General features: G+C 43.5%; 1 protein-coding gene across 2 annotated transcripts in view; it reads left to right on the top strand.

Annotated features, from left to right (window-relative positions):
• Positions 1 to 22107, top strand: part of PAG1 (phosphoprotein membrane anchor with glycosphingolipid microdomains 1) — a 140834-nt gene that overhangs the window by 104777 nt on the left and 13950 nt on the right. For both annotated transcript variants that reach the window (XM_023517711.1, XM_003782529.3), the window contains exons 5-6: positions 18891 to 19094; positions 20567 to 20618. In XM_023517711.1, coding sequence (XP_023373479.1) covers positions 18970 to 19094; positions 20567 to 20618 — 177 coding nt within the window. In that variant the 5' untranslated portion in view covers positions 18891 to 18969. The remainder of the gene's footprint in view (positions 1 to 18890; positions 19095 to 20566; positions 20619 to 22107) is intronic.

The following is a 22107-nucleotide window of genomic DNA, read 5'->3' on the forward strand; positions in this document are numbered from 1 at the left end:
CTGTAGCTGGATTAGGTCTGGCAGGTTGTTCTGGAGGCTTGGTCAATGCAGGTTCACACTGTAGGTGGATTAGGTCTGGCAGGTAGGTCTAGAGGCTTGGTCAATGCAGGTTCACACTGTAGGTGGATTAGGTCTGGCAGGTAGGTCTAGAGGCTTGGTCAATGCAGGTTCACACTGTAGGTAGATTAGGTCTGGCAGGTAGATCTGGAGGCTTGGTCAATGCAGGTTCACACTGTAGCAGGATTAGGTCTGGCAGGTAGATCTGGAGGCTTAGTCAATGCAGGTTTACACTGCACCTGTGTTTCATAGCCAATGCCTAGCACTCCTGTTGCATCACACAGCACAGTGTCTGGTTGTGCCTCCTTTCATGTTGTTAACATTCAGCACTGCATTCAGAAGAACCTGCTTCTTTTAAAAACTTGATGTGTATGAAGTTTTCAATAATCAGCTGGTATCTGATTATTTCTCTTCATTAATTAAAGCCATGTTAAATTCAGGTCGTAAGATATAAATCATAAGAGCAGAATCAGTTGCTCTGAATGCAGTAAGATGTAGATTCTTCAAGTGTATTTCTGAATAAGATTTTGTTAAAGCAGCAAAGGAAGCAGCAGGAGAAATTAATATTTATTGGGTGCCTATTCTGGGCAAGGGCACTGAACTATGCATGTTTCACAAGATACAAATGTAGCTGATTTTGATAGTGGTATCAAATATACTTTTCTATGCTGAATGGAAAACTAAATACAGAAGATACTGAATGGAGCTGACATGCAAAACTCGGCACATGTTAGGAGGCTGGCAGTGTGTTATCAATATGGCCTAAAAAGCTAGTCTAGACCAAACAGAAGTGCTTCAAAATAGTGGTAGTACCCAACTGTCTATTCCATATGTCAGTGGAATTTGTCCTGAAGATACGGCAGCTGACTTCCTGGCCAGTACTCTTAGTATCCTGTGGAAATAATGGAAGGATTAGATTACTGACAGCGAGCCACGGCTATAATGAGTCAACTGACATTGAATGGATGCTTTTTGCAGTGTAGCTCCTGTCTCCAGCCAAATATGTGTGGGAACAGAATGATAGCAAGAGACTTAAAAGCCTTACAAGGGTAGACTGAGGACCCTCAGCAAATAAACATGGTGTCACCCTCAGTAAAGTGGTCTAAAGAAACCTCACCAGAGCATTGGAAGTACAGTTTTGGACATTAACATCTAGCTGCTTTCTGCGGGAAATTCAAAGGAACAGCCAAGATTGCAAGATGTTCAAATGGAGAAGCTCTCCCTGGCAGAAGCTCTGTCTGGCAGAAGCTTAGAGCCAGCCAAAGGTTAGCAAGGCACAGGATGCAAAAATGCCTTCTCTGCAAAAGTAGCCAGCACTGTGAATCTAATTAAAGTCCCCACATGTGCATATTGCATAGAGAGCTGTAGATTACAATGAAATTGCAGCTGTATACCCACATTAATTTGCCATTAACCATCAGTAGTTTCCACCTTAAAGAATACAGGACTGTATTCAATGCTCTTCTTGCAAGACTGAAAAGATATACCTTCATCGACTCTGCCAATATTTACTAAGTACCTATGACTGTTGTAGGTGTTGGGATTATAGCTACAAAGACAAACAGGGAGTCTGCACTCAGCGTGAGTATATTCTAGAGAGCATGTGAGCAACAGTAAACCCAAAGATCAGTCAATACGATGCTTTAAAATAAGGATTACGAGAAAAGATGACAGTAATGGGAAGAAGGCTGCATTGATCAAGGGTTGGACAGGCGGGCTCTAGAAGAGTTGGTCGGAGAAGGATTCCCTAAGAACACGATGTGTGAGCCGGAGTGAACAAAGGAGGAGGAACCAGCTGAATGATGATGTGAAGGATGATCCTTCCAGGAGATAAACAGCCGGTATAAAAGTTCTAAGTGAAAAGAACCTCCATATGTTTCAGGGCTAGAAAGAAAAAGCCCATGGAAGGTCGTGGCCAGAGAGAACCAGCTGAAGCTGGAGCAGTTGGCCCCACCTGGCCCATGACACTCCGTCAATGAATATTCGTCTAACTGACCTGAACACAGCATACTGTGTCCATTTAAGCAGTGATGATCAATAGAAAAGCTAGCATAGCCTAAAGCATGAAGAAAAGTTATCATTAATAACATATTGATTTCTAGTACACTTTTTACCTCTAAAAAGTAGGGATCATTTTGCAAGGGGATAGTAACTAATGTATTTTAGGTCAGCTTAGATATACAGCCCAAACATAGTGGTATGTGAGCCTCAATCCAATGATGAGTCAGAAGATTTTATGTATTTCTTGTTGCAATGTTTATATTTGAAAATACCTAAAAATAGTGCTATGTTAATTTCCCTAATAAATTGTAACAGCTGTATAGCTTAGGATTTTGAGGGATGCAGAGGAAAGTGCATAGAAATAATTCAGCAAATAATCAAAAAACATGGTTCAAAATCTTTATCTTCTGAATCAGAGTCTTTATGTCATGTGAGTTACTACCTTCTGGAATAAAGTCATTGGGTGCTCTGTTTTGACCTAAGAATATACATTTGCAAAAGTTTGGTTTCTGTGACTCCTGGTGTAGACTCATACGGGAAGAGAAACAATGAGCTATGTCCATTTATATTGTCACATCCTGATCATGCCCTCTTCCAATACTGCAAAAGAAATAAAATGAAACAGCATTTGCTAGTTAAGTGTTTAAGCATATGCACAAATGATACATCTCAGTGATTCTCAACCCTGACCATATATTCAAATGTGGTTGAACATACACATCTGAAGACACGTTAACAAATACCGGTGTCCAGGCCTCATCCCTGATCAATTGAGCCAAATTTGGGGGTTAGTTCTGGGCATTAGTGCATTTTTTAAAGTTTCCCAAGTGATTCTAGTCACCAGTCTAATTCAAAGGAATTTAATAATTCCCTGTCATCTTTAGGATAACGTTGGTTTGATTTTAATCACATTGGTCTTGGCATCTCATATCTTATTATCTGGAGACCTCCCTCATTATTTCCTTAGAAATTAGAATTTATGGTTCCAAAGGTTCATATGGTGGGACAGTTTTCTTCTCCTTCCTCCCTTATTTCTTTTATTGTTCACAGATTTGAAAATTTGTCTTCCCTCAGAATTGTAAGGTAGACATTCAGAGCATTTTAAGTCTATAAAGTAATAGTCAATGGTAATTAAATTTGGAGTTTCATGTATCCATTATTTAGAAATTAAGATCTGCTTCTGAAAAATACTGAAGGTGTTATAACAAAGACACATGTAAGATTTTTCAAAACCTAGGAAATAACAAACTTGTAATTGGGGTTGGTGTAGAGAGATGAAACAAAGAGCTACATTCTACACGAAGGTAATTGCTGTAATTGAGGATAATTACAGCTTTGAGCTTCCAGCCAGCCGTGTGAGGGGAAAAGAATAAAGGAAATATGATTTTTGTCTATACAGTTTAATTTTTATAAAAAAAGTAAACTAATTCATCAAGACATAAAACCTTCTTCCAAGCACTAAAATCTCTGAATCCAACAACATATGAAGCTTTTTTTAATATGTCTACAATAGAACAGTTTCATTAATACTTTTAACACAAAAATGCAGATGAATCATGACATTCTTATATTACTATTTTATAAAACCTGCTTTTGTATGATGTTAGTAAGTTCAGCTGCTACCTAATGTAGCCCACAGCTTATGACTCAATCTGCAGCCACAGTACAGGAGGTTCTTAACAGTAATGACCTCCATTCATCAGTACATTTACCTACTACCTGTAATAGCCTCCGTTTGAAAGTGGGAGCTGTACATAAGTCAGAGGAGGTTTGTGACTTGGGGACTGTCTGTATTCCACTTACCAGTGCCATGAGGCTATCTTTCATTTTGTCTGAAAGCCATACCAAGTGATAAATTAGGGGTTTAGAACACCACTTTGTTAGGACATAGGAAAGATTATAATTTGATCTGTCAGGCTATCCCTGCCCTTTTTCATTCTTACAGTGGTAGTATTATGATACAGTCTTTGGAAGAGTATTAATAGCTTGGGAATTATACTGAAATCAGACACCATGATGTCTTAGATCTATCCTGGCTATGGGTCAAAGACTTATGGTAGAATGTTGCAGAATGTCTTACATAGTTCTTAATCTTGTTCTGGGTAAGGTGAAGCAGAGTGTATCAGTGACTCCTAGTAGACCAGTTGTCCTAAAATCTGCTTGCTTCTGCTATATAGTATAATGCTTCAACCGACTTACTAAGAATTAAACGCCTAAGAAATATAATGATAAAAGGACTGAGTCATTCTCATTTAAGGTGTAGTAATGTATTGTTTTACAATTGGTGTTGAGAAGTCACATAATCATCTCAAGTAATTGCTTTAAAACAGAGCTGGAATGAAGCAACATAGCTTAGATTATTTAATCCAGTTATTAAAAATAGGAATGTCTTTTCCTAATATTAATTGCTAGATATCCATAACTACCTTGGTTTTCCTAGATGAGTTTTTCTTTTGTCCTGAAAACACTTCTCCCATTTTTTAAGTATACGGCATTTGTCTTGACATTTTCCTGCAACAAAGTCCTAAGAAATGAGTGCACAGTAACCCTCCCAGGGTCAGATCCCACTGTTTGCATTCCCTTCAGGGGGCATTGGCAGAGCTACTGCCTGGGCAATGCAGTGTAGACCTCCCACCTCTAGGAGGTGCCACTGGCATATGCTCTTAGCACAACCTGACCTACTAAAACTCTCAATGACAGAGAAGAGTGAACTCAAATTTCTGAGTCCACTTGCAAAATTTCTTTGAATTTCTGTGTTTTATGTTTTAAGTTCTTAACAGAGCCTTGTCTTCCATAAATATTCATGTTTCCTTTATTATTAAATTAGCAACATTAATTTCAAGCCCCCTGGGAGATGTGGTGACACTTTTTTCCTGAGTTTACCACAACACATCTGTAAGATAAGCCTTTCCCAGTCTGAAAAGCTTGAGGCTTTGCTGCTTTCCAGCTTTCCATTTAAGGCATTTCAAAATGCCCTTTCCAGAAAATGAAGGAAAAGGTATCACAGAGAAGTGAGGGGTCTGGAGGCATCAAGGCAGTACCCTGATGTTTGCTGTCATTGTGCAATCTGAAGATTTTCCCCAGAGAAATTGGGGTAGAGTGACCATATTGACTGCCTTACATACAAAGAGCTTTGGACCCAGCCAGGGGAAAGGCTGTTATTAAAATGTTAGTTTGATGGGTGGCACTTGTGGCTCAAAGGAGTAGGGTACCGGCCCCATATGCCGGAGGTCGTGGATTCAAGGCCAGCACTGGCCAAAAACTGCAAAAAAAAAAAACATTTGATGAATCCATATCCTAAGGTCTCTCCAAAAAAGTTCTCAATATTGTGGCTTATTATGTAAGTTCCATATAAGACTCTTCAATTTGGAAACCACTGTAACATTCAAAATATAAAACTCTATGCATTATCCTCTAAGATTTTATAAACACAGCCTTAGCCCATAGCCTTCATTTTGTTCATGATACACAAATAAAGCAGAAAATCTGGGGGAAGATGATGTGGTATTTTCCATTAGCTATGAAGATGTTCAGAATCACCTTTATTTCAGTTTATAAGGTCTTATAATCACATTAGCTACATGGCTTTGTAAGGAGAAGAGTTGCCTACAGTTTTCTCTCTGTGGACCTCGCAGTCTCGCTACGTCTCCCTATGGGGACTCAATGTGGCATGAAATCTTTTCTTTTCACAGGATGAACCAAGGGTACAGTGAGGCATGTTTACAGAACTGGTGAGGTGGAAAGGGGCAAGGGAGGTGATGGCACTTCCATGCTCATGCGGGGAAGGAAGAGTAGAAAACAGATTCAAGGGCAGTGCAGGGCTCAGAATGGTCTCCTTTGAAATCACTTTGGATACATGTTAAAAACACAGATTCTTAGGCCCTACTCCAAATCTACTATATCCAAATATCCGAGGGGCTGGCCTGGGCCTCAGCACTTTAACGGCTGTCCCAGGTGTTATGAAGCAGGACTAGGGAAATGTGAAGAAGTGAGGGATTCTATCTAGAAGGCATCTTTTCCTGGGAAGGAAAGTGAGTGACACCCCTGAGACTGAAAAGGGGAGGTGCAGGTGGCAGTGAAGGGGCCTGAGGGCCACACACTCTAATCTACGTCCAGGCTGGTTACTGGGTAGGGCCACAAGAACTCATGCACTAAAGTTGACTAAGAATACTCTGTTGCTGAGAAGGGAGATGGTCTTCTGTCCTACATGTCTCTACTTGAGACTTTCCAGCTTAGGTTGTATTGCCTTTCTATCTAGTCCAAAGTCTTTTTGACTCTCCAAGGTATTAGCAGCCTTTGAAATGAACAAGGACCTCTTCAAAGACCATGATTGATTCTGTTGATTGAGTTTGTCCCGATTCAGTCTTGTTGGACTGTGTAAGCACAAGGTCTCTGTAGGGTTACTATTCTGTTATACCTCTCTCTCCCCATAGCGTTATCTTCCCTGTACTGGGCAAAACAGGACAGGAAAATCCGTGTATCGGAGTACATACACAAGTACGTGTAAACACACACATATATGTCACCTCCACAGAGTCCCCCCAGGCAAAGTGGTAAAGCAGAGAAAAATTCCTTGAAAGCCCCCCAAGCCCGTTCCCCACGTCCTGTGTCCCTGTCATCAGCCTTCTCGTCCTCCTCTCTTCCCCTCTCTTCCCCTCACCAGGGACTTGGCCTGTTGCCAGTCATTTATGCTGTGGTGTGATGTTAAGTGCATGCACCACTTCTTTTATGGATATTTTCTTTTTTACGCTTTACATGAAATCAGTTTTTCTTCATTCAGAGCAGTAGGGGGTGGGCTGTATTTAGGTACCTGGCCCTTGGAACCCAGCCCATCCTCAGAGATCCCGCTGGCCCTGGCTGTGGTCAAACGCACACGTGGGAGGAGGTCCTTTCCACCCTGTGAACACGCAAAGGCTGTCTTTGGAATCCACCAGACACATTGGGGACAGTTCTCAGCTTGAAACAACATCAGGCCAAGGGCACTGCAGCTGCATCAATTCCATGGAGCCTCTGCCGCCAAGCCAAACGGAATCAAGCTGCAATTATTCTGACTAAATGTTTCTGATCAGTGTGGTAGAAGGGAAAGGACTTGTGGCTTTCTTTTTTTTTTTTTCCTTTCTGATTTCACAAGCTTGGAGTTCAAGAATAAATTGTTTGTCATTTGTGGTCTGTATTAGGAACTTAATTCTAAACATTTTTTTTTAAGCTCTTGCAAAGTTTAATTACAATGTATAGTATACTCACGGTGTGATCAGAAGATTGAATCATGCTGGGCACATAGTAGGTATTTAGCAATTATATGTTTAATGAATGACAAGGTATCAAAGAATCAAAAAATCTCATCAGAGGTATTAGTCAAGAAATTGGTGAAACACGCTCCAAGGAGCAGATTGTCTTTAATGATAGAAAGAAAGCTCCAGAATGTCTTATCACAGTTGGAACCTCCTCAGACTTACCAGGTACTGAGATTATAAATCAGATGGATTCTTTTCAAACTTGCTGTCTGTGTAAGATTTTCCAAAATTTGGGCATATGCCTTTAAAAAGCTTCAGCAGCCTCCCAGGAGAAGTGTTTTCTTTCTTCATTACCTGTACAGGCACCATCTGCATATTTGGGTTCTGTCCTTGCACTTTGTTGAAAGGCTATTATAAATCTGAATTGTAAATGTGTAAATATGCCAACTACATGTTAATGAAAAAATAAAGAGACTCTTAAGTCAGCCCCACAGCCAGGGTCTGTTGCCAGAGTGCAATTAATGTTTAGGAAGGGCTGCCAGGATTGATTCCCGGCACTACACGCTGACTGAAAAGGCCGCCTGTGATTTCTCTTCCTGACATCCATTTAACTGGTGCAGCCTCATCAGGTTTGCCCAGGAATTACTAAGACTGCTTTCTGGGGAGTTGAAACTATTGATCACATGGAGAATTTTAAGGTTCTTGCTGGAGCAACATTTGCCTTTGTGGGGGGAGTCCTGCATTTTTGTCTGAGACTTCGGGAACCATGGTCTGCTCTCATAAAATGAGAGAGGCCTAGGGCTAGAAAGAAATTTTAGAAACGACTGCATTTTTCAGAAGAGGAAGCCGAGGTTCAGGGAGTTTTTCAGGGTTTGTTTGTTTGTTTGTTTTGGACTTGTTTTAGGCCACACAGCAGTTTGGGGAAAGAACAGAGTAGGCCCTGGTCTGTATTTGCACATGACAGGGATCTACCTACTCACTGCGTTTTATTAGACTCAGGACTGGCAAAGAGCCAGCTTGTATTTAAGTTTCTGCAGGGGTACCAAGAAGACTCCTAGTATACAGAAGCTCCGAGCTTATTGTCACATAAACTTTGAGGAAGACAGACGCCAGTTTCCAGTGCACTGTCTGGGTGCATGACCCTTCAACCACAGCTGGAAGGACAAGCGTCCCCACTAGCACTGTTCCAGACGTAGCTCACATGCCCACAGCCTGGACAGCGCCTGGGCACCAGCTAAAGATGCAGACTACTGAGTCCTGCCCAGACCATCTGAATCCGAATCTATAGCTTAACAAAACCCCCCAAAGTCTTAAAGCATTAAAGTTTGAGAAGCACAGTTCTAGAACAGTCTTCTCACACTTTAGGACACATCACAGCACCTGGGGGGCTTGTTAAAACAGAGATTGCCAGGCCCACCCCCAGGTTTCTGAGTCATAAAGAGTGGGAGATGTGCAGAATTCTGCATTTTCCACAGGTTCACAGGTGGTGTCAATTGGAACCACCCTTGGGGAACCTCCACTCTACAAAAACGATGACCATGTCCTTTTCTTCAAGGACAGTCATAACCCTGGAGTCATCTGCCTTCTCTGACCTCTCCCAGCAGAGAACTTGGAGGATAAGCCCTGAGATTGTACATTACCAGATGCAAGTTCTAATGTAAGTTAATCAAGCTAGTCATGCTTGAGACATGTCTGCAGCCCTGTTCCTAGTAACACCAATAAATAACTTGCAGGGATGTGTTTTGAGTATTTGGGTTCTACTTTTTAGAGTCAAAAAATATTTGGTCTGGGTATTTTATGATATACAGAATTGTTGGTGTCTTTAAAAAATCACCATGATGTTTTAAGCACTGGATGTTTTGCCTGGGTAGAGTACTGTTAAGTCAGCGGCCCTCCGAATGGAAGCACATCTGTTAGTGTGAAAGAGACAACAGGCAACCTTATCTGTCTCCAGCTCACAATGAGCCGGTGTCACAAACAGGAACATCTCTGCTGTGTTCCTCTGACGTGCTTAAGTTGTCGTCTCCTCATAAATTCTACTTCTCCAATCTTGAGAGTTTACTTTTCCCAAAATAAGCATCTTTCAACATGCAGTCAGTGAAGTCGTGGGTTAGGTGACAGAGGGGAGCGTTTGTAATTAGCCTGGTCCAAACAAGTATTAAAAGGAATGTACCCTGTTCAAAATCATGACCCATGAGTAGGGGATTGGATTAAGAGGCATTTATGTCAAACAGTACATTTCTGAACCTCTCAGCAAAAGAAAAACTGAAGTATATTTTTGGTGAAGTCTTTTATTAAGGAAAAAAAGTGGTGGAATCCCCATGCCTCAGGAGCCAAATAAAAATAGTGCAAAGCAGTGCTTACCGGAGTGACTGTAAATAATGCTGGTCTCAGTAAACTAGCCTGCGTGTAAACACCACATCCATCACAGCATAGCTGGTGGGCTGAGGTCTGTGAAGCCTTCCAGATCCCTCGAAAGGAAGGCCCATGATTAATGCGTGGCTGGGAGTAAGTGTGCAAACCAGAAGGGAGTGAACATTCTTCTCTCTGGTGCCAAAAACAAGTCCTGATAGAGTGAAATTAAGATTGCCAGGATGATGGGTGTGGCTTCCTGTCTTCACCTGTCTGGTGCTGTTCCAGGCAGGACAGACGCCTGGGCTCTGTGAACATGCCAGGGATGAGAGCACCTGCTGGGCCGGGCGGAAAGCTCTGCAGACACTGTGTCAAGACACTTGCAGCTGGCTGGCTCTAGAGAAGATGTTTAACTTTGACCTTCAGTTTCTTCATCCATAAAATCAATTCCGTACCACCCACATCAAAGGACGGTATGTGCAGAAGGATGAAACAAAATGATATATTGAAAAGTGGCTCAGCCGGGCACGGTGGCTCACACCTGTAATCCCAGCACTCTGGGAGGCCGAGGTGAGGGATTGCCTGAGCTCAGGAGTTGGAGACCAGCCTGAGCAAGAGCAAGACCCCATCTCTAAAAAGTAGCCAAGCATGGCAGACCCTGTAGTTCCAGCTACTCAGGAGGCTGAGGCAAGAGAATCACTTTAGCCCAAGAGTTTGAGATTGCTGTGAGCTATGACTTCACGGCTCTCTACCGGGGGTGACAAAGTGAGAATCTGTCTCAGAAAAGACAAAAAACTGTGCCCAGCACTGAGTGTATACTCCTCTGGGTTTCTCAGTGTTTGCATTTCCAGCCTGGGAGTCCACACTAATACATAGCCGGCCTCTCGAGACCCTGGAGGGAACGTGGGCAAAGCCAGAGGTGATTGCTTATGTGTGGGAAAGGGCCCTGGCCGGGTGATGGATGAGGCCAGCACCTTGCTGCCTTATGTTGCTATTCAATTTCAGCGTCATTTGAGAAGATGCTGAAGATTCTCCTTTAAATCCTTGCCATCTTTGAAAGCCTGGTCATATGTACCCGCTCTTGGAGGATCTTCCCCTCTTAACCATGTATTCGACAAATATTAAGCTGTACCCTAGGGCTATAGCTGTGAACAGATAGATCTGGTTCCTCCCTCTTAGGGTTTGGGGCAGCTGAAGAGGCACTCAGATCACTTCGTAACTTTAATTTCAAGTAATGCTAGGAAGGAAAAGGCTGGTAAAAGATGAGCCTCCCTAAACTCGAGAGGCGAAAGGGTTTGTTCATCAGGAAAGCTGCTCCAAGGAAGTGACATGAAGCTAAGCCCTAAAGGACATTAGGCTTTCATAAGGTAAGACACATTTGGAGGACGACCAGGAGTATTAAAGGCTGCTCGTTCCTTTGATCGGTCTGAGGTGTAGCCCCCTTGTAGCGGAGGGAAGAGAATGGCTTATATCAGGGTACTAGGAGCTGGGGATGGTGGGAAGTTGTCAGTGTCAGAGTGTGGGGACACAGTGACCTGACCAGCGTCCAGAGACCTGCGAAGGGTGGTGATTCACATACAGCGACACCTATATTGCCAGCATTGCGACTTTTCTCCCAAGATGTTGAGCTGCCTTGGTGAAAGTACAGAGAAGCCAGGTGGCTGTGTTCATTCCAGGCTAAGCTTTTGACCTAAAACGTACTTGGCTTATTTCTGAATTGTTTTCTTAATGTGCTCATCTCTCTTAGTCTCCTTCTCTCCTTTACCACATAAATTATGAATTAAAACTTGCATTTTGAGAGTTCGCTTGGGAATCTATTCACCATTCTTCCTGTAGAAACATGTATTTCATTAAAATATCCTGTTTGGCTCTCAGTTTCCAGACGGTGTAGATGCTGGGAATATGGTGGGAAGTGAGGTGGACACATCCCTACCCTGGGGGAACTTTTAAATTAGATCAGATGAGCAAACATGCAAGGCAGAAAGTGGTAGAAACTAAAGCCCAAGCTGCACACATTGTCAGACATTCTCTAAAGACGTCTCACGCTGAAGGAAGCCCCTTGACCTGTGTCCTCACCCACTAGTGTAGAACACTCCAAATTAATCTGAATATTTTAGCATGTCTCAGAGTTCAGTTAGAATGCATGTAATACATACGTCTAGAAAGACCAGGCTTTTTTTGCTGTCTCCCTCTCTATCGCTATTAAAATAAACCTTGGAAACTGGCTTCCAAGTTCAGATATGAGGAAAAGCAACCTCAGAAGTCATTCCTCACCCATCACATTCCCTTGCCTTTTTGCTTGTCTGAAGGCAAAAACAAAACAGCAGAGCTTTTATAAACAGTAAACTATATTATTTCTAGAAGATAAGTTTAATGTATTCTTAAAGGTAAGTGACAGCCACATGCACCCCTCCCCCAGAGGGGTCAGCTTTCCTGTTCTTTGTGTGGCTCGATAGGCTTGGTATGTGCAGAAGTAATCAGGTTATGCTGACAGACGGCCGTCAGGATTTATAACTTGCTCTCAGAATGAGAGTCTGGCTCTTTTTCTCATTAGTGGTAAATCTTGGTAACAGAGTCAGTTTGGTCTGGTGATGTTAAGGCTTCTACTTTCTTTTTTTTTTTTTTATTAAATCATAGCTGTGTACATTAATACTATCATGGGGTACAGTGTGTTGTTTCTATGTACAGTTTGGAATACTTTCATCCAGCTGGTTAACATAGCCGTCATGTCATTTTCTTAGTTATTGTGTTAAGACATTTATATTCTACATTTAGAAAGACTCACATGTACCCCCATAGGATAAACCATAGACGTGATCCCATCAATCACCCTCCCTCCGCCCATTCTCCCCCCTCCCCTCCCTCTCCCCTTTCCCTGTATTCTTGGGCTAAAATTGGGTTATAGCTTTCCAATGAAAGCTATAAATTAGTTTCAAAGTAGGGTTGAGTACATTGGATACTTTTTCTTCCATTCTTGAAATACTTTGCTAAGAAGAACATTTTCCAGCTCCATCCATGTAAACATGAAGGATGTAAAGTCTCCATCTTTTTTATGGCTGCATAATATTCTATGGTGTACATATGCCACAATTTATTGACCCAGTCATGGGTCATTGGGCACTTGGGCTTCTTCCATGACCTAGCAATTATGAATTGGGCTGCAATGAACATTCTGGTACAAATATCTTTATTGTAGTATGATTTTTGGTCTTCTGGATATATACCTAGTAGAGGAATTATAGGATCAAATGGCAGGTCTATTTTTAGTTCTCTAAGTGTTCTCCAGATGACTTTCCAAAAGGGACATATTAGTTTGCAATCCCATCAGCAGTGCAGAAGTGTTCCCTTTTCTCCACAACCATGCCAGCATCTGTGATTTGGGGATTTTGTGATATGGGCTAATCTTACTGGTGTTAGATGAAATCTCAGAGCAGTTTTGATTTACATTTCTCTGATGTTAAGGATGATGAGCATTTTTTCATGTGTCTGTAGGCCATGTGCCTGTCTTCTTCAGAGAAGTTTCTCTTCAAGTCCCTTGCCCACCCTGAGAGGGGATCACTTGTTCTCTTCTTGCTAATACATCTGAGTTCTCTGTGAATTCTGGTTATTAAACCTCTGTTGGAGACATAACCAGCAAACATCTTCTCCCATTCTGAGGGCTGTCTACTTGCTTTACTTACTGTGTTTTTGGCTGTGCAGAAGCTTTTTAATTTGATGAGTTCCCAGTAGTGTATTTTTGATGTTGTTTCAATTGCGGGGGGAGGGGGGGTTCTCCTCATAAAATATTCTCCCAGGCTGATTCTACTTTCTTTCAGTTGTGTTCATTGTTAAGCTGCTATAAAAAGAAGCCTCAAGGTGCTGCTCTCCAGGGACCTTACAGAATGATCCAGGAAACCATAAGCTAGAAAGTCTCACCTTAGAGTCCTTCACCACCCTGCTCTTTGGGAGTGTTCTCCCCGCCTCAGTGAAGGAGTGAAATTGAGAAATCTTGATAACAACTTTGTGTAGTCGAAAACCTTTGCTCCTTAGCAGGATGGAACAGTAAACATTTGTGTAGGCGACTCCCATGTTGACACCAGACACTCTCTCATGTGAAGTTCAGAGTCGCAGGCTTATCTGTATCAGAATCCTGTGATCTCAAGAGAAGTTTACTGAATGTAAAAGCTTTAGCTTAAAGCTCCCCCTGGGGCCTTTGAATTCTATGAAGAGTTTTCTTTAGCCTTAGCCTGTGCGGCTATGAGTCTCTCAGAATGAAAAATTTGCCCCGCTGGTCATTGTTAAATTTGTAGCCCAGAAGTGTCATTTTTACCACGTGGCTCCCACACCCGACAGTGGTGAGGCAGGAGGGGTGCCCGCGTGGCTGGGGCCCTTCGCTTCCTTACTCCACCCACAGGGAGAGGTCACGGGTGGAGCTGGTTTCCGTCTCGCCTGATGATGAGTTGGCCACAGCAGCTGTAAAATGGCCATGACTGTAATTGCGGACCTGATCCTGCTTCTCAGCAACTACAAAGTATCTGCTCCTGTAGCTGACCTCACTGGTCATCCCAGCTCCACCAAATTATTATTTAAAGAATTTGCTATCATCAGAGCGCCTACCTGTTGAAAGTGTTTGGCCAAAGAAATAAATAGCTGCCATTTTATCTACACTGTGCATTCATTTCATCTGGGTTTTATTTTCTTTGCTGTTGGAATTGATCTTGGCAGCTGATAGTCCAGGCTAATGAAGATAATTAAAATGCCAAGCCTGAGGTATAAGCAACAAGAATAATTGAGCATCTCTCCCCAAGGAGTCGGCTAATCAGGGTCGAGAATAGGACGCTGCTGCCATCTTGTGGTTAAAAGTGGCACCTGCTGCTCAAGTAAAAGGCAGGTTTTTCTGATTAATTCCTTGTTCATTAAAATACTCCCTTGCCTGGAAGTACCAGTTTACTTAGCCACTCACCTACTGAACAACAACTTGTTTGCTTCCAGGTTTTAATTCTGAAGAAATAAAATCCTGGAGTCAAATGCAAGTTTATGGAATCAGGCAAGAAGAGGATTGAAGGAAATAGGCTTCAATTTTATCTCTACCAAAAAAATATGGGAGATGCTCTCCCAAAATGTTCAGGTATTTCTGCTGGTAGAGATGATTACGAATAGTGAGAATGTATCTTAATTGGTATAAGAATTAGCAAGAAATGAGGTGGTCCTCCTGGGCCAGTAACAGTGTCAGCGGAAAGGGTAGCCCTGGGTGACTTTTCCACAGGGAGCCTGGTTGGGACAGTGTATGTTCTGGAAAATTCCCTGGTTGCATCAGGCCATTTTTTTCAGGGTGCCTTTTTATTGCTAGACATTTTGCCTCAACTCCTTTTATTCTTTCCCCCCATCACTAATCCTGAGTAAAACCTTCCCACCGCAGGACAAGACACTGGCACCACACTCCCTACTCAGACGAAATGGGGACCCCTAACTGTTGTATTTCAAGGTCAATAAAACCAATGCATGAAGACCCAGCCTTGGCAGGAAAGCCCTGCACCATCCATAGAGGCCTTCACCTTCAGGCCCCCTAGGAAGATAGAGCACCAAGTCGTGCGTGTGAATCTGCACACCTAGGGGAGGGGTGGTCTATACACAGGTGGCCAGGAGGTGGGGAGGGGGACGCAGTCTCAGCTCAATTGTAGACGGACTTCCAAAATGTAAGAAGATAGCCAGAGAAGGATGGGTGGCAGAGTTGTGGAAAGAGAAGTTCAGAATACAAGGAGGAGACCAGGAGAGAAGAGTAGCGGGCCTCAGAGCATCTCTAAACTGGAGTAAATCCCAGCCAGGGGCCTGCCGTGAGCATCAGAGGTCATGATGTGTGTGCGGGTTTCCCCACACACCCCGCCAGCCCCCCAAAAGTGATCTGCTCAGTAGTAGCTGCTTCTGCAACCACTCGACCTGCCAGCGCTGCCCACCACCACTGCAACTGGTGTCACCACAGTCCTCCTGCAGAGGTGGCACTTAGAGGGTTTGAGAGATAGGAGCCCTTATCCAACTGACTCCAGTGTATGTGACTCAGAAATGTGCCCCACAGGATCCAGATGGTGATCATTCTGTTCATCATGAAATTTTTCTCCACGGTGAGAACTTTAGGAAAAGGCTTTCAGTGGCTTTTCAGAAAATTCTAATGGGAGGGGAGTGAGCGGAGAGTTTTGACACATTTCCTCTGAGTTCCATCCTTTATTCAGTAGCTTATAATAATCCCCTTTCATCCTCTTTCTCCCTGCACTGTCCTGATAGGCTGGGCACCCCACGTATCTCTGGATTCTCACTGGCATCCTGTTAGGGAGAGAGAGAAGAAAAAGAAACCTGCAGAAATGGAGAAGGGCACAGTAGATCCCAAGCTAGGCTTGCTGGATGGTCTCTGGCTCCTGAATAACTCCCATGACAAACTATTTTCTAAGAACCTGGCACTTTATAAATAAATAGGCATCGGTTAACCTGTGTGAACGAATGAGTGAAGGAAGGAATGAGTGCTCAAGAGATAGACAACTTTTTCTCTGTGCTTCTTTAAATGTTTTATGCTTTGGACCCTTACATAAAATTGTATTTTATATATTTTTATATATTTTTCATCAGTGACTATGATTTAAGTGCGTGGTTGAATGTATATAAAAAGCCTACTATGGTGCCAATTTTAGTCTCAATTTAAAGGAAATTATTCTTTGCATCCACAAATCATGGGAGATGGTTATTTTCATTCAGGTATAGCTCTCCAGAAGCAAAGACACAAAAGTAATTTGACTGTTTACTACTGTATGCCTGTAGTGTTTACAAGCATAGCATATAACCGAACAGAGGAGGAAGAGGTCTTACAAAGGCTAACAAGTTCATGAACTTGTCCTAGAAAAAGCACCACGTACCTTATACCTTATTGCTAAATATCACTATGGTCACCTTTGAGGCACTTCCCTGGGGATACTGGTCAACACCAGCCCCTCATCCACCCCCTTCAAAGCAATTTTGGAGTTCTTTTTCCAAAATGATCATCAGAGCTGTCGTCATATGAGGTCTGAACAATTAAGTTCACAAACTTGCCACCATGTACTTAAGTTAGCAGCACTGTACAAACAACTCTGCAAGGTTTCATAACCTTGGAATATCAGGGTTTCACAGTTGTGTACATGTCAACATATGGCAGTGTCTTGCTGAGTGGTGTTCATTATCGTTGTTGCATGTTTTTGTGTGCCATAAGATGACAGCTCTGATAGTCATTCCAAAAAAATTTCCAAAATTGTTTTGAAGGAAAGAGTAGGTGCTGGAGTCTGTGCATAGCTTCCCAAGAGGAGCTATGAAGGTGATTGTAGTGATGGTCAGCAGTGAGGTATCTGTAGCACTTTTTCTAGAATGAGTTCGAGAACTTAATTGTCTGACCTCATATATCATACAGGGAGTTTTATGTAATTATATTGCATTATTAGAAGAGATGTTTGTGTTATTCAAAGACTGAGGACAGTTATCACCTTCATCTCGGAATTCTCTCTGCATACATTGGAGATAAAAGTTTCTCTTTTTTCCAAGCTTTTTATTCTCCAACTTGGAATTTTCAAATAAATGTGGTAATGTTTCACATGGAGATGGTTCTCTCCAGTTTAACTGCCTCTGTTGAACAGGAAGGGCTCCTATTTTCTCCTTTTCAGGGTACACTCTGGCTTACCCTGAGCCACTCTCAGTGGCCCTGATGTTAGCGCCCACTGACGGCTGGATATAGTTACAGCTCTGTGGGTGAAGCAAATGAAAATGTAAACCTTGGCCGTCTTTTTCAAGAAAAATACTGTGTCATTATCATAAGACAAAAATATTTATTCACTTTATTCATGACACTTGAGATTAAGTTAAAGGCTGTTACTTTTCATGTTGAATGCTCTAGATTGAGTAAAGCAACTGTTCTTTCAACAAGGCCTCTCCCATGATAGGTGATTATTAATTTGATATACTGCTCTACGATTCTTAACATTTAGCAAAAGAAATCTGGCCATTTCCATTCCCAAGTATTATACTAGAACCAAGGCAGTAGCTCCTTGGGTCCCAGTGCGCCCCCACCCCACCCCCCAGTGAGGAAGAGCTTCCTTAAGGCACTAAGAGTCAGAGACAGCTGGGCTCAGCCCACCCTACCACTTAGCTCCTCTGACACTTGGAATTTACCTCTCTGTTAGGATTTAGCTGCCTTCTCTGTGAAACAGAGATTAACAGTGCCTCCTACACAGGGTGGTGATGGTGATAAAATGAGGAAAGCATTTAGCAGAGTCCCTGGTACATGCCAGGTGCTAAGATGTACTAGGTAAAGCTTTTATGGGTAACTTGTAGTTGTTTATGAATAGGGCTTGTCTATTGCTGGGGCTGTATCTTTAGTGCATACTCGCATCCATTCATTTGAAAATGAATCGATTTGGGGCTCACAGCAGCCCAGTGAGGACCAATCCTGAAAATAAAGTCACGTCCTCAAAATAGATAACTGGGTTTGCATGTGAATATGAAGACATAGTTTCATTAGGTGTATTGACCTTAATCCTGCTCAGAGAACAGTGGGTTTGGGCAGCTGCGAAGATAAGAGATGACAGGACAGGAACAGATGATGAGTTACATATTTGTAAAAGCTGTATCAATATTGCTTGTATTGTTCTGGCTTTAAAAAAGAATCTTAATAAACATGTATGTATCTGCTGTGGTGTTCCTTAGACTCTTTATTTGAAGATGTTAAGAATCTATACCCCAGGCTCGGCGCCTGTGGCTCGAGTGGCTAAGGCACCAGCCACATACACCTAAGGTGGTGGGTTCAAATCCAGCCTGGGCCCACCAAAAACAACAATGATGGCTGTAACCAAAAAATAGCCAGGCGTTGTGGCAGGTGCCTGTGGTCCCAGCTACTTGGGAGGCAGAGGCAGGAGACTCTCTTGAGCCCAGGAGTTGGAGGTTGCTGTGAGCTGTGATGCCACAGTACTCTACCCAGGGGGATAACTTGAGGCTCTGTCTCAAAAAAAAAAGAATCTATACCCCAAACATACCAAAATAAGACATCTATTGTTCAAACACTGGAAAAGCCAGAGAATAGAGGCCTCGCCCATGGGAGGGGCTTGCCCAGAATCGGGTTTCACATCTCACTGTCTCCCGCATTCTGTGCTCACTTCCCTGACTTTGCCAAAGGCCTTACTCCCCAAAGGAACCTAACTGTAAGAAGCTGCCACTTCGCACAAGAAGCACTTTCCCGACATGTTGATCTCTCTGCAGGAGGATAGCCCTCGGCATCCCCATGTCACCACCTTTGAAGGACTGACTTCTTCCAGCAGCTGTGCCAGTTCCTGCCACAATGGGACCCGCAGGGAGCGCACTGAGCGGGGCACAGATGCAGATCATCCTGTGGGGAAGTTTGTTGGCTGTTGCCACTTTCTTCCTCATCACCCTCCTCATCTTCCTGTGCTCCAGTTGTGAGAGGTAAGAGCCTGTCTACCGGAACCTTGAAATAACATATTCCCTGTAGACAGGAAGCCTGCATAACCAGTCACAGAAACTCAGACTTTAAGACGAACTTTTCTCTGTGCTGCAAAGGGTCCCAGGACTTTCTTTATTCATTGAATGAAAGTCTGTATTTGATCTCTCTGGGAAACAACTGTAAGAGCCCACATATTTTAAACTTCCCAGAATGGAATTCTTACTGTTCTCTTGACAAATGTTGTCAAAACTGGTATTGTCATTTTCCTTCTGTGGACATGCCAAAATCTAAGTGTAAGGTACATCTTTTTACTGCCACTTGAAAATTATTGAGAATTTTTGCTGTTTAAGTGGCTTCAGGGGCATTGTTTACTATTGAAGATTTATATTGCAGAATTGCAGTTTCTTCCAAAACAGATTAGTTTTCCTAGGAAAGAGACATGCTATGTGGGAAACAATCGTCTGTATCTTTCTTAGGATTATACTTTTATCTCTCTCTTTTATCACATATCAAATGTCAGTACCCCAAAAAAGAAATCTTCACTCAGAATTAAAGCCCTTTCTAATGAGGAGTGATTTTTCAAGACATTCAGGAACTGTCACAAAGCCTGCAGCCTTCTGGGGGAATGGGCCAGAAGTTTGGGCCCTCCCAGGTCCCAACCCCTCTCAATCATGGAGGAAATTCCAGGAGTGTCAATTAAAAGTCTGGTATGGCTTCCCACCCTAGAATCTTTCAGGAGTGGAAAAGCCAGAATCTCCAACCCCAAACCCAGCTTGGACCCAGGCCTGGGTGCCTGAACAGTCTGAGTGGCCAGGAAGAGCAGGGGCTGCCTTGGGTGAGCCGCTGCTGTAGTTACTGATGCCCCCACTAGGTGTCACTCTTGCTTCATGTGGTGCCTGGGTGGGCCTCGTATTTCCTACAACTGATGACTTTCTTTTAGACTGTCCTGAGTAAAAGCACAGTCTATTTTTACTTGACAGACTTTTCCATAGACTGGAAGTACATATGACTCATCCTCAGAGCATGTACCCTTCCCGGCGTGCCAAAGTTTGTATTTTATTTTCCCCATCCCTCGGTAGTGTGTGACTTTGCAAAGGCTCTAAGTGAGATGAGATAATTGTCTGGGTTTTCTAAAGAAAAAAATGGTATAACTCATGCTAGTCTTCTGGGTATAAAGAGCATCTACACAGGACCCTGCCTTGGTCTCTCGTTTTCAGCTTGCATTTTCTATTCCTGGAAGAAAGGATGCTCAGGACAGGTGAGCAGTCCCCTCTGTGGCTTGACCACCTTTTGGCCCGAACACCCAAGGACAGATGTCAAGAAACTGTCTAGTTTTTTTCTCTTTTGAAAATTATGGTTCCTAAAATAAGGGAGATTTAAATGTTGGGAAGATTTAGGATAGTTTTTTTTTTTTCTTTTTTTTATTTTAGAGGGCACGTTTGACATGACAACAACGTTTTGTTTTTCATTTCAGGGAGAAGAAGCCGCGACCGCACAGCGGGGACCATGAGAACCTGATGAACGTGGTGAGCCCACGTGTGTGTGTCTGTCCGTGTGCACACCCTGAAACATCACCCCGGTCTCTAAGCCTGCTCCCACGCACTGCTGAGCTGAGTGAAACGCAGGGGGAGAACTGATGGCCTGGACTGTGACCTTTCTGTAGGTTTATGGTCACTATGGCTCAAGGCCCGAGCTGTTAGCTGTTTTGTTGGGAGAGTTTCTGACATGGATGCAGCTGCACAGCTGCCAGAATGATCCTCAGATGCTCCAGCCTACAGCAGGGATGTTTCTTTTTTGCCTCTTCCCAGCTCGGGCTGGTGTTTTCATTTGCTAGAGTCATAACAAGGGGCCACAAACTGGTTTAAATAGCGTATATACAGTCTCTCAGTTCTAGAGGGCAGAAGTCAAAAAAACCCAAGGTATTGGCAGGGCTGGTTCCACCTGAAGGCAGCTCTGTTCCAGGCCCCTCTTCTGGGACATGCTGGCCGGCTGTGGCTTTCATTGGTCTGCAGGTGCATCGCCCCAGCCACTGCCTTCACCTTCACAGTGTCTCTCTCCATCTTTCCCATCGTCTTCCCTCCTTGCGTTTCTGTCTCTGTCCATCTTTCCTGTTACAAAGACACCAGACATGTAGGACTAGGGCCTCCCTATTCTAGGGTGACCTCATCTTAACTAGTGTCATCTGCCGTGACTCTATTTCCAAATCAGGTCACAGTCTGAGGTCCTGGAGGTTAGGACTTTGATGTAGGATTTGGGGGCAATGCTGTTCAACTTGTAACAACAGGTCTTTAAGCTAGCCAGAGCCTGGGACCTTAGATAAAGCCTGGACTTGCAGGAGCTTTCTCGGCCTTCAGCATTTTATAAGTCCTAATGATCCTCATCGAGGCCCTGAGGATCCACCCTTGTGAGGAACAGCCTGAGAGTGCCAGGTCCAGCTTTGTCCCCTGGCTCAGGGTCAGGACCTTACATGGCTGAGCAATTCCAGCAGCTGGGGATGGGCTCCCTCTCCTCCCCACATAGTCACAGGGCTGGGTTCAGAGCCCGGCCTGAGCCCTGTGGCAGTGGTAGAATAAGAGAGATTTCCTGTGCAGGACATGATTTCCCAAGGTCAGGCAAAAACCGTTAGGCAGAGGAGTGTGTGAAAAAAAGAAGGGAGAGTGAGTCAAGTATACCTGGTGTCTGGTATAAAACAGCCCGCAGACCCATTGGGGGTTCCCCTGGGAGGCACCTCCAGATGAGGCTGGAGGCTGCCTGAGCTGTGAATTCAGCAGACTCTGGTTGGAGTTATCAGGCTTTCTGTGCCTCCTGAGGCACCTCCAAGGCTGCCCTTCCCTTCCTCTCAGCATGTGCTAAGCCAGCCACCCAGCTCACCTGTCCACAGCTCTCCCGGGCCTGCAACTACTGCCTTCACCCCTTTTCTCTCCCCATTCCCTCTTTGGTTATCCACATCATCCCCACTTCTCCTGTGTTCCAGGTACCTCTGCTCAGCCCCAATGACTGCCGCCGTGGTGTCCT

The sequence above is a fragment of the Otolemur garnettii genome, unplaced genomic scaffold, assembly GCF_000181295.1.
Source record: "Otolemur garnettii isolate 467f Iridium unplaced genomic scaffold, OtoGar3 scaffold00004, whole genome shotgun sequence".
NCBI classification, from domain to species: Eukaryota; Metazoa; Chordata; class Mammalia; order Primates; family Galagidae; genus Otolemur; species Otolemur garnettii.